We start from the raw sequence: 17,035 nt of genomic DNA on the forward strand, positions 1-17,035 counted from the left end.
ATACATTATACAGTCAACAATATAAAATCAAGTTGATTAGAGACATACATTGATAACACTTTCAAGTTATCAAAGGAAATACGGTAGATCTAATGAAATTTCCCGCGCGCTTGCCGAATTTCAATCTCGTATAAAATATTTTTGCGCTAACGTTTCTTTTTTATATTCTTCTCGTAAGTAAATTATTTATGAAAGTATTTTATTGAATTCTCTAAAAAATTCAAAACTAACTTAGTTAAAAAATAAAGGTGTAATACGGTGAAACATGTGATCCCTTCTCAAGTCTGAAACCATGTATGTTACTTCCCAGGACGACACGGCTGTAAGCTCCTCCGGTTTTGAGCATTTCAATAAATACGCACATGTCGTCCCTACTTAACTGGTCTTAATATTTGCCTACGCAAGAAGTTTAGTAAAATATTTTACTGACAGTGACATGAAAACAATCACGGGATCTGAAAATTGTTTGAGAGGGCCGTTCTGGAAAAAATATGTACAGTAACTTTAAATACACACCGTGAGGTTTGCACACGTAGACAAAGTGACTTTTTATATTCTCTAGGCTGTTTTTATGTATATATATTTTTTCTGTATGTTGTTCATACGCTTTAAATAATAAACAACACAGTATACATCATATTTCGTGTTCATTTCTTTTAAATTCATAATGACGTAAAAAAACGAGAATTCAGCGTACAGGTTTCCACAGATTCTCCAATACTTGAAATGTAAATGCTGTAAGGTGCGCGTTTTCTGATTGGTCGATAAGGATCAAAACAACGCATCATAAAATATCATGGCTGAAAAACAAGGTCAATACTGCGGGATAGCTGTGGATTTATGGCCGGTATAAAGTAATGCTGTGTATTTCAAGAATATCATTGGTGCAGATCGCGAGAAAAAGGGTCTTTCTTCGTGGACATGGTATATATTTCATAGTGTTTAACAATTTCCATTCATGTATTTGAGATGCGAGCAAATATTGCTCGCAGCAGATCCCAGGTTTTTGACATACTTTGGCTTGTCGCGATGGCTGCAAAAGTCAGAAATTAAAAAGCAGCCACTCAGCGACAGTAAGCTTGTCTATGCTGTAAATAGCTAGCTGGAGCACTGCCTGCACCTGGCAAGTCAACTGAACTATTGAGACAGATGTTGCTTTAGTGTTAAGTGATTGTTTACCTTTCCCAAGAAGCTTCAGTAGGCCTTTTCTTTGACATTGTGCATCCAACAGTGTCTAAACAGAACACCAGGAGATTGAAATAAAGATATTACGTGTCATAACATTTAAGTATGTTTTTACAAAAGATATTTCTTCGTGCGTCTCAAATATGGAAAGGATTTTTTTCAATCAATACCAGAACAACTTGAAAATACACAAAATAAACTATTTTCCAATGTTGTAAACTCATGTACATAAACTTCCGCTTGTTTGCAATAAATATTTTGGCGGTATTCCATTGGTCAATATTTTGGATCTGGGATTTGAAACGCTTGTTTCTATCAAACGCTTGATCATTGTTTACAAATGGCCGACAAGTGAATATTTCAACTGTTTTTCAACACCATTTTCTCAATCGTATTTCTTCGATTCTGACCATGTCAGACCGACAGGTCCATTTGAAGTTTGGAGGAAATGCTGCTGCAAGTGTTGATGCATATTTAGAATACAAAAGGTTGGTTTCATTTGCCAAATGATGTGGAACGTTCAGAACATGTTTATATTGTTACTGTTAGTGTTCATGTTCAGTTGTAGCATGGCAAGATGTATTCTCAATGGTTGAGTAAAATGTGCAGCCAGACCGGGACTTGAACCCGGGGCCTGGGAATTGTTCCGACGCTCTACTGACTGAGCTCATCTACACATTTTCTCCCTGTTTTAATATTCAAGTTCTCAAATTTCAGCAGGTACTTTATATAGATATAAGCAGTTACAGGCGTCGAAGACTAACCAGTGTAATGCTGTCACGGACCCACATTGGGAGCCAAATGTCACAGGGTGAGAAAAATGTGCAGCCAAACCGGTACTCGCACCCAGGGCCTCGCAATCATTCTGACGCTCTACAGACTGAGCTATCCGGTCGTCTACACATTTTCTACCCATTTTAATATTCAAGTTCTATACCGTGACATAAGGCCTCCGTGGCCGAGTGGTTAAGGTCGCTGACTTTTAATCACTTGCCCCCATTGATGTGGGTTCGGGTCGTTGAATTCTGGTTATAGTTAACCAAATGGGGTTTCGCCATAACTTTAAGTGGATGTGACCATCAGAAAATAAAAACAGACGTGCTGTTGGGTTTGAGCATCTTACTGCACATATATAGTGTTTTTGGTGAAATTGTTTTAAATAAAAGCAACTTTTTGGTTGCTGTGCATTTCAATGTGTTAAATTAACGATAATGCCACATAAGTATTTTAAGTTGATGCTTTAGAAATAAAGAAATCAGACTGATAAAATAATAGTTCTTTTCTTCTATCTGCTACACAGTGATCTCCCTACCTGTAGAGATTTCTGAAGTTGAAGGAAAGCAACTCTTCAACTTTCTTAAAAAGACTGCCCCAGTTAAAATAAGAAAAATCATATTAAATTTTGTAAAATTTTATTTCATACTGGTAACAACTGTAACAAGAATAGTTGGGTATATTGGGTTAAAAGCTGTCATTTCCTCCACCCTTTTCACACACACGTCAACTGGATTTTTACTAGCAATTTGTACTTGTACAATTTACTTTGTTGTTTATCATTTTGGTAAAAAAATGTTCAGATATTTTTTGAAGAGCCCATTATTGTACGTCTGTGACCATGCATGGCATGTTTGGCTGAAATACCTATCATGAAATAACAGAAAGTTGATAGGTATTGATTAAATTATAAATTGAGATGAAAAGTATTAATATTGCTTGGGAAATGAAGTTGACTTTATTTTTGTATTTGGACTTTATTTTTCAACTCAAAGCAACTTCCAGATAATAGTTACATAGTTCTGAAGGTCTTCAATGGTAACCGGGTAGTCGAGATCAGATGCGTTTTTTTTTCCACTTAACTTTTAATGTCATTTTTCTGTCAAATTATAACCAAAGGTACTGTTACAAATATAAATGCATGATGTTCTTTTTTTCAAAAACTCACTTTTTTTTTTTTGTGAAAGTCTCTCTTTATTTTATTTTGCACATATAATTATATATATAATGATGTTGGTAATTTAACTGAATATGTGTATATCAATTTGTTACTTATTAAAACAAGTTATATATAAGAAATATGCTAGAATGATTTTAATGTCTCAGATGTTTTTCTGACCATTGTGTCTAACAAAGATGTTCATATTTGTTTATTTACAGGATTGTAGGGGAGGATGATGGAGGTGTTATGTTTACCCCTGATCAGTATGAGGCATACAAAAAAAGAGTCTTACCAATGGTATGTGCACATATATACGATTGGTATTATCATACTCATTGTATACATAATCTTATCATTAATCTAAAATCAAAAAATCTATTTCTTTTATACACATTTTTCGTACCATTATGTAATTGTAGTTTACAGTATGTAGTAGATTATCGCAGTTACATAAGGCTTCTTATATATTGAAAAACAAACAAGATATATAAAATATATATAGTAAGTAACTAGTTACTTTTATTTTCTGTGAAAATATTTCCATAAAGGTATTAGTAATGGACTTGTAGCTGTGGTACATATGTTTATGAAATAAACTATTTTTATTGCAGCGTATGAAGAATAGAATATTTACAGCCTGGACATCACCAAATGGTATGGATTGTAAACTGATTGGCCCAGAAACAAAATGCTTCTGTCAGCACAAGTAAGATTTAATTTATAATTTACCGAAAAAGAAGGTTAAATTAATGTTAAAATAAATAACCATCAAAAGATTTATTAATGTACTTTGTATCTATCAACAATACTTTGTTCTATATGTATACCTATAGTTTGTAATTCGGGCCAAAATGGCTATTTCATTGTGGTAACTTCTGAATATAAACTGAATGGGCATTCTACTTGTTCATTAATTAGGATTTAATTTTGTGGGTCAATTCAACTACTAAATCCATAAAAATTAGTCCCCCACAAATATTTTTGATTTCACAGTATGTTATCCATGTTATACATTTGTATATAATATTATACTTTTCTCTTTTCTACTTTTATTATAGATACTCTCAGCACAAAACAGATTTTGAGAAGATTCCAACAGAGCGCCCAATTCTCTTGCCGTGTAAAGTGAAGGGTTGTGGTTGCCGTAGTTACCACTATGTTCCACAGAATGGTACACAGCCAATCAGATGTAAATGTAAACATTACACAGATGAACACACTGCTGTTCCACCTCATAAATGCAAAAATGGTAAATTGGTGTTGCAATTTACTACCTACTTTTTTCTTAACTTCTGTAAAAAAAAACCTCCAAGAGGCAATGGCCTGTCTGCAAAGATAATATGTTCCTCCCATTACTGAAATTTTTAGTAAATTAAATCTTGTTGCCCATGCACAGTTGGGTTGAAATCTTTTAACATGTTCATTTCCAACATGGTTAACAACACTGAAAAGTGATAAAATGAGTGAAAAAAAACAAGAAGAAAAGTAAATTTTCCCCATTATTTAGAAAGCGTTTCAGCAGCTTATACTCCCTTCTGTGCAATGTTTTTGGTAATTTTTCAGTGTATCTTGCCGAGTTCATATGTTAATAAGTCTGTATTATTGTGAAAGTAAGTAAGCTTTCACAGCAGCCATGTTTTATAGACTTTATTTAGAGAAAGTTTCATTAACACTAATATTTGTTTTAGACCTTCATCAATTTAATAGCAGAATTCTATCCAGTTGGTAGAAAATTAGTTAATGTATTCCAATAATCGTCACAAAAATTATATATTTTTTTCTTACTTCTTCAGTATTGTTTTATGCAATATATCTTTAAAATTTCTGTAAGATTTTATTCAATGATGATAATTTCTTATATAATTTAAAATTGTTGAATGAGGAAATTTTGTAGGAGCAGTTATGTTGGAAGCAGAATTGTCTTGAACACTTCTTAAAAGAGTAATATAAACTGTATAGGCATTACATAATAAGTATCTTTATATGTTCTTTTGCAGGAAGCAGTTTTGTCCATACAATCCTCATGATTAAAGGGAGTTAACTGTTGATATCCTATTAATTATTACTTCCATTTATTAACCAGGTTTTCAACGAAAACCTGAGTTATTAGATTGGGGTATGTCGTTGGGCGGGCGGCGGCGTCAAACTGGTGTTTCCGGTCAATAACTTTTGTTTCGGTAAAGGTATTTGTATAAAACTTGGTATGTATGTAGCTTATATCAAGACAAAGGCTGGGATTGATTTTGGGGTTTCTGGGGTCAAGATCAAGGTCACTGTTACTTACAATAGAAAAAGGGTTTCCGGTCAATAACTTAACTTAGGAATGAGCTATCATGATGAAACTTGGTGTATAGAAAACTTATATAAAGTTGTAGCTCGGGATTGATTTTGGGGTTTCTGGGATCAAGGTCAAGGTCATTGTTACTAAAAATAGGGTTAGGTTAGGGTTAGGGTTGTGCTTTAAAGTGGTGCACTGTGATTCAGTATACTTTTTTATTCTTATGCAAAGTGTTGAAAACCTGGTTTCGTGGCATTGCCGCGTTTCTTGTCTTGTTATTTCCAGGAGGCTGTAAGTGTTCCGGGTTTACGAGTTCCTATACCTGTGGGTGTGGGCAGCCGTATGATGTACATAATATGATTGTAGAAACAAAGGAGGAAAGAGTGGCCAGGGGTCATCCTGTAGGTCAAGATGTACCATATCAAGCTATGGGTGGTCTTACAGGGTTCTCTTCCCTGATGGAAGGGTACATGAGACTCGACCCTAGTGGTATAGGTAACTGAATGTTTTAAGTTCATGCTTGAAATTCCTGGCTACAGTAGTTTAAAAAATTTACTTTTCGTTTTTAGCTCACCTGTCACATAGGTGAGCTTTTGTGATCACCCTTCGTCCGTCATCCGTCCGTCCATCTACAATTTCTTGTGAACAATATAGAGACCACATTTTGCAAGCCTTTTTGATCAGACTTGTACAAAACTTGTATTGGCATGATATCTCAGATCCTTTCAAAAACTGGCCAGATCCCTTCATGGGTTCCAGAGTTATTGCCCCTAAAAGGGTCAGAATTTGCTATTTTTGTACGTCAACAATTTCTTGTCTGCACGATAGTGGTTTCATTTATGATTTTATTTTAACTAAACTTACACACAACTTGTATCACCATAAGATCTTGGTTCCTTTCTTGAACTGGCCAGATCCCATTATGGGTTCCAGAGTTATGGCCCCTGAAGGGCCAAAATTAGCTATTTTGACCTTGTCTGCACAATAGCAGCTTCATTTATGATTTGATTTTTACCAAACTTGCACACAACTTGTATCACTGTAAGATCTTGGTTCCTTTCTTGAACTGGCCAGATCCCATTATGGGTTTCAGTGTTATGGCCCCTGAAAGGGCCAGAATTAGCTATTTTGACCTTGTCTGCACAATAGCAGCTTCATTTATGATTTGATTTTTACCAAACTTGCACACAACTTGTATCACCGTTAGATCTTGGTTCTTTTCTTGAAATGTCCAGATTCCTTAATGGGTTCCAGAGTTATGGCCCCTGAAAGGGCCAAAATTAGCTTTTTTGACCTTGTCTGCACAATAGCAGCTTCATTCAGGATTTGAATTTATCTAAACTTGCACACAACTTGTATCACCATAAGATCTTGGCTCCTTTCTTGAACTGGCCAGATTCCATCATGGGTTCTAGAGTTATGGCCCCTGAAAGGGCCAAAATTAGCTATTTTGACCTTTTCTGCACAATAGCAGCTTCATTTATGATTTGAATTTAATTAAACTTGCAGAAAACTTGTGTCACCATAAGATCTCAGTTCCTTTCTTGAACCGACCAGATCCCATAATGGGTTCTAGAGTTATGGCCCCTGAAAGGGCCAAAATTAGCTTTTTGGAACTTGTCTGCACAATAGCAGCTTCCTTTATGATTTAATTTTAACCAAACTTGCACAAAACTTGTGTCGCCATAAGATCTTGGTTCCTTTCTTGAACCGACCAGATCCCATAATGGGTTCCAGAGTTACGGCCCCTGAAAGGGCCAAAATTAGCTTGCACAATAGCAGCTTCCTTTATGATTTAATTTTAACCAAACTTGCACAAAACTTGTGTCGCCATAAGATCTTGGTTCCTTTCTTGAACCGACCAGATCCCATAATGGGTTCCAGAGTTACGGCCCCTGAAAGGGCCAAAATTAGCTTGCACAATAGCAGCTTCATTTATGATTTGATTTTAACCAAACTTGCACACAACTTGTATCACCATAAGGCCTTGGTTCCTTTCTTGAAATAGCCAGATTCCATTATGAGTTCCAGAGTTATGGCCCCTGATAGGGCCAGAATTAGCTATTTTGACCTTGTCTGCACAATAGCAGCTTCATTTATGATTTGAATTTAATCAAACTTGCACAAAACTTGTGTCACAATAAGGCCTTGGTTCCTTCCTTGAACCGGCCAGATTCCTTTATTGGTTCCAGAGTTATGGCCCCTGAAAGGGCCAAAATTATTTATTTTGACATTGTCTGCACAATAGCAGCTTCATTTATGATTTGATTTGAACCAAACTTGCACACAACTTGTATCACCATAAGATCTCGATTCTTTTTTACGAAGAGACATATTATGTTATCGCCTCGATGTCTGTCTGTCTGTATGTCTGTTGGTTAGCAATTTCCCTTCCACTCTGTAACTTTTGAACCCCTTGAAGGATATCAAAGAAACCTGACACAAATGTTCACCTCATCGAAACGACGTGCAGAGCGCATATTTCGAATGGCTCACTTCAAGGTCAAGGTAACACTTAGGGGTAAAAGGTCATATGACTTTGTTTTGTGTGTATATTGCTCTGCATTTGCGTGGATTGCAGTGCTCTTGTTTTTATTTGGCAGATCCTTCTTTTGTTGATTTACAATATTTTCTTTCAATTACTTCCCTTTTATGTTACTATAAATAGCTTATTTTGTAACTTTTTTACTATTGACCATAGGGAAAAACCGAGACCACTTTTCTGTGGTACAGCATGGATGATACCTCCAATTTTTAGGTGTTTTTTGACATATATGTACCTTGTAAGAATTTGTTTTTTCTTTTTGGTTAAATTCTTCCCTTTGTTGTTCCTGTCCTTTGGACTTAGATATTTTTTCTGAGGACTTAGATTTATTTATAATTTCTTCCCTTTGTTGTTCCTGTCCTTTGGGCTTCATCATTCAAAATTTTGCTCCTATCCTCCTCTTATGTAATCCTTCGGGCATGAAACTACTGGCCTGATTTGAAAATAATTTTATTTGAAGTAACTTTAAGAAAATTCAACTATATTTTCTCATAATTCTTTTGATTGATCTTGATTATGATTTTTTGACCTTCTTGTCCTTAAGTGCAATGATAACAGGTGAGCGATATAGGGCCATTTTGGCCCTCTTGTTAAATTAATGTTATTTGTTGAAAAACTTAATTTGTTTTTGTTAGTTATATATATAAAAAGAATTGAGATTCCTCAACTTTCCTGGTATGTCTATATTTGTGATAAGGAATAGTACTTATCTATATTATAGTTATTAGTATTTATTACAAAAGCAACACAAAATAATCTAGTATGCTAAAAGCCAGTCTAACTTACAAATTTAACATTTGTATTATTTGTATCTGAATCAATATAGAACAACTAAAATTTAGTCTTATGTTTCAAAATTGCCCATATTTGTAAAAAGACAATCTTATTTATATCTCATTTTGAAAAAAGTGGGGTTATATTGTATTTTTCTTGTAAGTCAGCCTATTAATAATTTGGTTTTTGATCAATTACATCATTAAAGGATTGCATGTGAGGTCAGTAGATGGCATTTGGTCAGATGTCAGTGTCTCAAAGACCTTGAGACTAAAATCGGTAGCTGCGGAAACATTGCCATCAAACTTCAAAACATTTTTGTCTATGGTCAGTAGATGGACCAAATTTGTTTGAGGTCAAAGATCAAGGTCACAGAGATGTTATGACTTAAAATGGTGTATGACCAAATAACTCAAGAATGTATTGGCCTATTGCTGTCAAACTCCATAGGGTAATTGCATGTAGTCAGTCCGTGACCCATAATGATTTTGGTCTGTAGGTCAGAAGTCAATGTCTCGATGACATTGATACCAAAGATGATCTAATAGGTTGAAATTTCTTTTGTTTACAGCCATCAGACTCCATAACATGCTTGTCTGTGGTCAGTAAATGATCCAAATTGTTTGTTGGGTCAGGTCAATGGTGAATCTCACATTAATTTTAAGACTAAAAGTTGTTGAGGATAATTTTATAGCTTGAGAATGCTTGGGCCTGTAGCCATCGAGCATTAGTATGATTGTCTGTAGATGACCTCGATTGTTTTTGGGAGTAATTAGTCAAAGGTCAAGGTCACATCATACTCTAACAGGCAATTGTTGGTGATATATATGTGTTTTGAAAAAAGTACTTTAATTTTCTCCTGATGTAACAGTAGTTCAGCTGCTTGACAATCCATCTCAAATGAAAATGTTTCTCATACCCTTCAAACACCAGCATTTGATAATGTATCTGTAGTTATATTGCATCAAAACTAATTAGATGGATTTTCACTTTTAATTGCAGGAGCTCCTCCTGAAGAATTTTTAAATCAGCCAATCACAGCATCAGATCATCCTTTCCTCAGAGCTAATGTTGAATCTATCAAACATCACAGAATCAATCAGAGAGCTATAGCAGGTAATATTTACATTAAAATTTTATTATATACCTATATAAGTTCTGTAATAAAATCGGCTTGTATTTCACAAATATGATCAAGCAGAAAAAAATTCCGTATACTATAGTCTGTCCCACCTAATTTTGGACCTCCGATAATTTATTTATACTGTATATAAAATTGTCAAAAATGACATCGTTAATACCAGACGGTTAATATCTCTAGGCACCTTTTTCATTTTTTTGAAAAAATGTAAAATGAAGTTAAAAATAGAGATTTTATGTTTTTCCCCATAGACTTGCATTGTAAAATGACGCGACGTCTATTTCAAGATGGCGGCGTCCATACAAACGTCATTTGGGGGTTTGCTCACAGTTAGCGACGTCAGATAGTTTTATTGTTGAATAACAGACATGGAATATAAAAATAAACTTTGTCCAAAACTTGTAGTATTTTCTTATACGGAAGACCCTGAATTTTACTTCAAATTAAACAGTTTATTCCCGTTTCAGGTTTTCAGCTTTTTTTCTGAAAATGTGTTTGTAAATAAATACATGTCTCAAGTCAAGTGCGTATCATTGTTTCAGCCGTAGATATCATACTAGAGGTGGGGACAGCGGAGATGCGCGCAACCCATTTAACTCATATTCATTATGGTTACTGTTGTTTATAATCGTATCAAAGGTTTGGATGATAACCGTCTGTTAAAAGGTTGTTTTTAAATAGCATGAATACATGTTTGTGTACTGACTGGTGCTCACTATTTTTTGTGACCGTTCGATCAAGGTAAAACATTATTCCTCAATGCAATTAATGATTTAAAATATACATATTTCAATTTGAGACAACCGCCTATATAAGGGACTACGTTAAACAAATTAATAATTGCCTTTATTCTTTATAATAACATAATACCAGTTTTTTCGCGTCTTTATTTCTCATGCTCGGTCGTTCAGTGAAATCCAAAGTGGCATTAAAACATTTTTGTGCTATTGATAGGCATGGTAGACCTATAGACAAAATAAAAATATGAGCCGCGCCATGATAAATCCAACTTAGTGCATTTGTGACCAGCATTCGCGCAATCTGGTCAACTGCCTACTGCAATTAGAGAAACCGTTAGCAAACAGCATGGATCCTGACACGATTGCGCGGATGCTGGTAGCAAATGCACCATGTTGGTTTTCTCATGGCGCGGCTCATATATGACCTTTTGAAGGGGTATTTTGTTCTTCAGCTAGATAAAAGAAGCATGTTCAAGCGCGTCAGTTACTTTCATTTTCGATGATATAAAACACATGTTTTTGTGTGTTTTTTTCACCAAGAAGTACATATACGAAACATTTACGTCTGTTACAAACGGGGCAGTACATAGCTATATTGAAAATTCAACCAAAAACACGTTGAACGCAAAACAACAACAACAAAAAAATAACACAAAAAAAAACAGTTATTCCTTAAAAAATGATTTGTAGCAATTCAAACTTTATATAGATATTCAGTCCAAAAAATCGTACCTGCATGAACTTTACTGTGTATAACTAGCTTATTAAATACATCTACCCGTCAAGTTCATTACAAAAATATACAATGACAAAAATGACGGTATCAATTGCCACAACTTGTAACTAATACAACATAGTCTACACGGAATATTACTGCGGTCATGTATAAACCGTGATATAGGCACATGCCAAATGAATTTTATTTTAGTTAAGTTGTTATCAATATATAAATTTGTGAAGTTGTGTACTATACCATTATTCGACAATTTACATGCTAATAATTCTCTGTTACAATTACTAATAAGCCTATCCAGTAATTCAATGGCCAGATTCATTTTGTTGAATTTTTCATAGGAATCTACATTATCTAGGATGTTTTTTAATTTGAATACATTATGAGCCTGTTCGCACACATACCCCCTTAACATATTTATTTCTGTTTTCTTTTGGGGGTATGAAATGGTGTCCTCTGGTGCATTTATTAGTGGGTGTACTCCCCTCATTTTAGTTTGATATACAGGTATGAAATGGTGACCTCTGATACGTCTCTGGGTCTAAATTTTGAGAATAATTATTCCTTTGCCAAAATAATAGTAGTTTTGTCGGTGATAGAAAAATCCCTTTTTACACGTTTTCTTTAAAGTAGCTGTATCGAAACAAATTAGAATCTAACTATTTTTCTAAGATTTAGGTCTGGGCTCAAACTTAAAGCAAACTGAACCATTCCCGCCTTTGATTTAAATTTTACCCACGTAGTCAGACTGGCACAGGCTACAGCTAATTTGCTTTATCCTTTTTAAATTCTGGACTCAGTTAGCTTTAATATTTACTTTATTAATTATTGTTGGGGTAGCTATGCGTAAGAGAGCCGACATGTGCCGCCTATGCACTTGACCGCCTTCCAGTCATAATCGTTAATGATTGTTGGAAGTATTATGTAGATGTAGATGTAGATCGCTCGAGATATTTAGTGACGTCATATATTGTATGACATAATTGGAATTTAGCGTTTGGAAAGTTATTGTGTCATGGCGAGCTTGTTAAATGTGTAGAAGGTTATATTCTAAGGAGGCTGAAGCAGTTGACGTCTTTGTATCGTACAGGTTCTTCCTGGATTATGCATTTGGAAAATACTGTGATTAAAGATATTGTTTCAAATGCATAGTTCAGTTATTTGCCTGAAATTCTTCGAAAGACTGCCGCAGATTTACTGGATCAATTTATTTTCGGATGATGGATTTTCAGTGTAAAACTTCTGACTGAAAATTGTGCATTGGACTGGACATCGTTTGGAAGGATTTAAGGATAAATGGAATAATGATTAAAGGAATTTATAACTGAATACATTACTTAATGGCCTGATTCTTCCGTGCAAAGTAAGTTCTTTTTCTATTTTTCATTTTTACATTTTTCAAAATTTCGTTTGTATACTAGATCTAAAACTAAATTGTAAATTCTATGTCAAACCCAATCTGTTTCTTACGGGAGGAAAAATAGCTAAGTGTAAAAAGATAAGTGTGAAACGTCCCCACGGAATAACACGTGAAATTTCCCGAAAATCTCCAAAATAGAGAATATTTGGCAATGGCGACCAGAAATAAACAACAGCGAATTCCCATACAGAAACTGAAATTAGTCGCACGGGAAAACCAGACGATTGTTTCAAAAATCCTTGAAATTCTCGAGGGTGACTTTTTTTTTATTCACAAAAACATGTTTTATGTTCTTTGATCCCGTTTCATTTCTTTATATCAGCCCAAAGTTGAGGTCCAAACTTAGGTGGGACAGACTATAGTACCTTTTAAATTCCGTATTGTACCGTCCATATTGTATGCTGCCAGACTACTTTCATTAATATGCATGACCTGATACAGTTCTATAAATAGTGCATATTAAAGCTTCACTTAGTTCCATGTTAATATTGATAAACATTGAAAATTTTGTTCAGTAACCAAACAACAAACAAAAAGATAGAGGTATGTAAAAAAGAGTCATTATAACAGTAGCTAGATCTGCGATTTGTATTTGGCTCTTGTGGATTTTGCAAGGTCAGATCACATTCGGCACTTGCATGACTCATGGAATCCTATCGGGCAAAAATCCACCCAGGGCCGAATACAGAATATCCCAGATCAAGCTACTGTTATGATAACTTTATGTATACTATAATGTTATTTGAAATATTTATCTGAAGTAATCATTCCTATTTGCATATGTTAGAATTTGGGGGTGCCTTAAATGAATAATTTAAAATTGTAATTGATAATACATGTTTTAAGCTCACCTGAACACAATTATAATTGTGATCTCTCAGCATCCAGCCAATGTTCGACCATCTACACTTTTCCTCAAACAACATCTTCTCTGGAGCCATTGGATGGAAATAGATGATAGTTGAACTGGATGTTCCTTGGATGAAGTTTTTCAAATGTTTCCCTTTGGTTTTACACAGCGCTAAAAATGAAAAAAAAAATCAAACAACATTTTCCTTAACCTCTTGTACAGTTTTGAAATAATTTCATACAAATGGTCTTTGTGTGATCTTCTGCCAGGATTGTCCAAATTATTCTGATTCATCAAAAACATGGCCACCAGGGGTCGTGGTCACTTTTCCCTATATTAATATAGTGGAAACTTAAAAAATCTTCTTGTTTGAAACCATTGGCTCCATTTTAAAATAACTTCACTCAGATGGTCCCTGTGTGACCCTCTATTAAGATTTTTCAGATTATTCAGGTTTGTTAAAAAATGTGGCTGCCAGAGGGCATCTGACTTGGTTAATTTCTCTTATGTATATAGTAGAGAAGCTTTAGAAATCTTTTATGTGAAACTGCTGGCCTGATTGTAAATAGTTTTACACAAATGGTTCTTGTATGACCTTCTACCAAAATTGTTCAAATTATTCCAATTTGTTAAAGAAAATGGCCACCAGGATGTGTGGTTAGTCACTTTTCCCTGTCTGTATATTATAATGGAAACTTTAAAAAATTTCTTGTGTGAAACTGCATTGCTGGCCCGATTTGAAAATAATTTCACAGAAATAGTCTTCGTAAGACTTTTATATGAAGACAGTTTAAATTATTCTGATTTGTCAAAGAGCAATATAGTGGTAACCGCTAGAGGGTTTGGTTAAATTATGTGATGCCCTTTTTATTTCTTATGACCAGTATTCCACATAAATGTCTATGAATTACTCAAATGTAGCTCATGTAAATTTGTTCATTTGTTATTAATAGCTTTCAAGCATATTTTCGTTCCCACCTAATTTATTACAGAAGTCCCGCCCGCTTAGCTCAGTAGGTAAAACGTTGGTCTTTGGGTTGTGAGTTCAATTCTTGGATGGGGCGTATGTATTCGTGACTATTTGATAAACAACATTGTGTCTGAAATCATGTCCTCCACCTCTAATTCATGCGGGGAAGTTGGCAGTTACTTGCTGAGAGCCGGTTTGTCCAGGGACACTGGTAAGGTTAACTGCCCGCCGTTGCATGACTGAAATACTATTGAAAAACAGCGTTAAACCCAGAACAAACAAACAAACCTTAGTACAATTTTGCAAATTGTCATTGCACACCTAAGTCTGTATCATTTCTTTTCAGCGTTTTTACTGAGTCATAATAACAATCTGGTTTTGAACTATTTAATACGTTTTAGATTTTCAATGATGTAGTTGTATTTCAATTAGGCAGATCTGACACAGTGGACACAGTAGATGAAGATCTTGCTGAGAGAATGTCAGCAATGAAGAAACCTGGAGAGTCAGATATGGACTTTTATGAGAGGCGGTATCAGGAAAGAGTACGTGACAGTAATTAGCCTTATCTGAGACAGGCCTGACAACCTACTTGCATATACTTTCAGTTGTCGTAGTTACAGGCAGAAATGTATTAATTGGCTTAATTAAATGCACTGGCATCCAGATCGTACAACAACTTCAAAAAAGAGAAAAATTCAAGTATCAGGAAATTAATGATATACTTCTCAGAAAGCTTTTAAACTTACTGCAGACTATACAGTATATGTTAGGGAAACACATGAGAATTAGTTGTTTTTTATTAATTTTTAAAAATTGAAAAGTGTTTCTAAAGCTTAACTCGAGGTAAACTACCTTTTAGGGCTTTAAGTTATTTATAAATTTCTATATTAGATATTTCAAAGGTTATAAATATTTTTTCCTCCGCGGTGAATTGATAAATGCAGGAAAGTTTTTATTGCAGTGATGGCCCTGGTTCGATAACTGACTTGGGCATCTTTTTTCTTGATTTGAAATCTTTAAGATAGTTTAGAATCAAAGTTTTATGTTTGTAAACAAACTTTTCATATTTCTGTTTTGTACATGATCATAGTTTAAATTGTATGATTATGCACCATTGATTGTTGTGTTCTTTAAAGACATGTTAATAACAGCCTTTTCAGCTCATATTCATCATACTATTTTAGATTTCTGAAAACTGTTCATAGTATGTTCTAGGCCAGTTAACGGGAGCTTTACAACATGCCAATTATTAGATTATTTCATTTTTTCTTTCTGGATATCTGATTATGTTTAAAGTTGTTTAATAACCACTTCTTGGATTATAAATATGACAGAATAACAGTGTTTCATTATTCTTAAAGGTAAACATTTCATTTTTGAGTTGCTTCCCTTTAAACAGGAATTGTAAGTTTCTTAGGTTGGCAATTAAGTTATGACTTTTCTTTTTTTTTCAGCAAAAAGCAGAGAGGGAGAGAGCAAGAGGAAGTCGAGCATTGCCTGCTGGGAAACTGGCTGTTGGGAGAAGAACTACAGCACCAAGAAAGTGATTCATTACATCAAAGGATTTATAAAAATGTTCATTATTGTAATATATATTGGCAAACAATATCAATGTGGATGTGGTATCATTATGCAATTCAGCTGCACTTTTGGCTGTTTATATTTTGTATCAGTGGAAGAATCAACCGATGGAAAGATTGCTGAGTTGTGATTCTCAAATGTATTCTAAAACTTTCTAGACTCAGGCATTAAACTTTCCTTCCTGTTCTTAAAAGTATTATTACCTCACAGATTGAAAACATTTAATAAATCACACCGAGATATTTGTTATAAATTCATTCATCCTGTTCAATATTCGTGTTTAATTTTGGAATGCTGTTAAAAACTGAACCACGACTTTTATGGATGTTTTAGCAATTGATGCTAAATTTGAAGTAACAAAAAATCTGTTTATTTTTTTCTGTTAAAAACTGTTGGAAATATTGTTAATTATGATGAATGATATTATGAACCTCATATCAAGTTAATGTATTACTAGTACTTTATTTAGCTCAAACGTCTATATTGTGAAACTACATTGATATTTTGGTTGCCTATAAAGATGTTTGTGACCTAGTCTAAAAGAACCGGTCAAATGTGTTTTTTATTTATTGTTTGAAGCTGATTTGTCTGTGATAAATTATTTTTTATATTATTTTATTCAAATATAGATGTTGATTTGTTATAAACATTGTTATTTTAGTTTCTTTTTGCGGAAATTATTTTAGTTAAGGTTGGAATAGTTTGAAGTGCCATTTGCTCTGTTTGCTTGACTGTTTTCCACCATTTTTTCTCCACTTCATAATTATGAGGACATGGAGATTTTCAGCAGTGTTAGCTTGGTTCTTTGCTACACTTTTTTTCTTAAAATTATTGCATGGACTTGTCTCCTCTTAGTTGCAGTGCTATTGTGATTGCTCA

General features: G+C 34.2%; 1 protein-coding gene across 2 annotated transcripts; it reads left to right on the forward strand.

Moving 5' to 3' along the window:
* Nucleotides 1–1,504: 1,504 nt before the first annotated feature.
* LOC123532514 (protein FAM221A-like) lies at nt 1,505–16,806 on the forward strand. Of its 2 annotated transcripts, none has more exons than XR_008366096.1 (8): nt 1,505–1,673; nt 3,340–3,418; nt 3,733–3,827; nt 4,180–4,370; nt 5,685–5,894; nt 9,721–9,834; nt 15,009–15,117; nt 16,030–16,806. XR_008366096.1 is itself a non-coding variant. In XM_045313970.2 (8 exons), exons 1-8 carry the CDS (start codon nt 1,597–1,599, stop codon nt 16,120–16,122), a joined length of 972 nt encoding a protein of 323 aa, XP_045169905.2. In that variant the 5' UTR covers nt 1,508–1,596; the 3' UTR covers nt 16,123–16,806. The 2 variants fall into 2 exon arrangements, 1 of the variants encoding a protein (XP_045169905.2); XM_045313970.2 differs by having other exon boundaries at nt 1,508–1,673; nt 15,005–15,117.
* Nucleotides 16,807–17,035: the final 229 nt, after the last annotated feature.

The sequence above is a fragment of the Mercenaria mercenaria genome, chromosome 11 (genome assembly GCF_021730395.1).
Source record: "Mercenaria mercenaria strain notata chromosome 11, MADL_Memer_1, whole genome shotgun sequence".
NCBI lineage: Eukaryota > Metazoa > Mollusca > Bivalvia > Venerida > Veneridae > Mercenaria > Mercenaria mercenaria.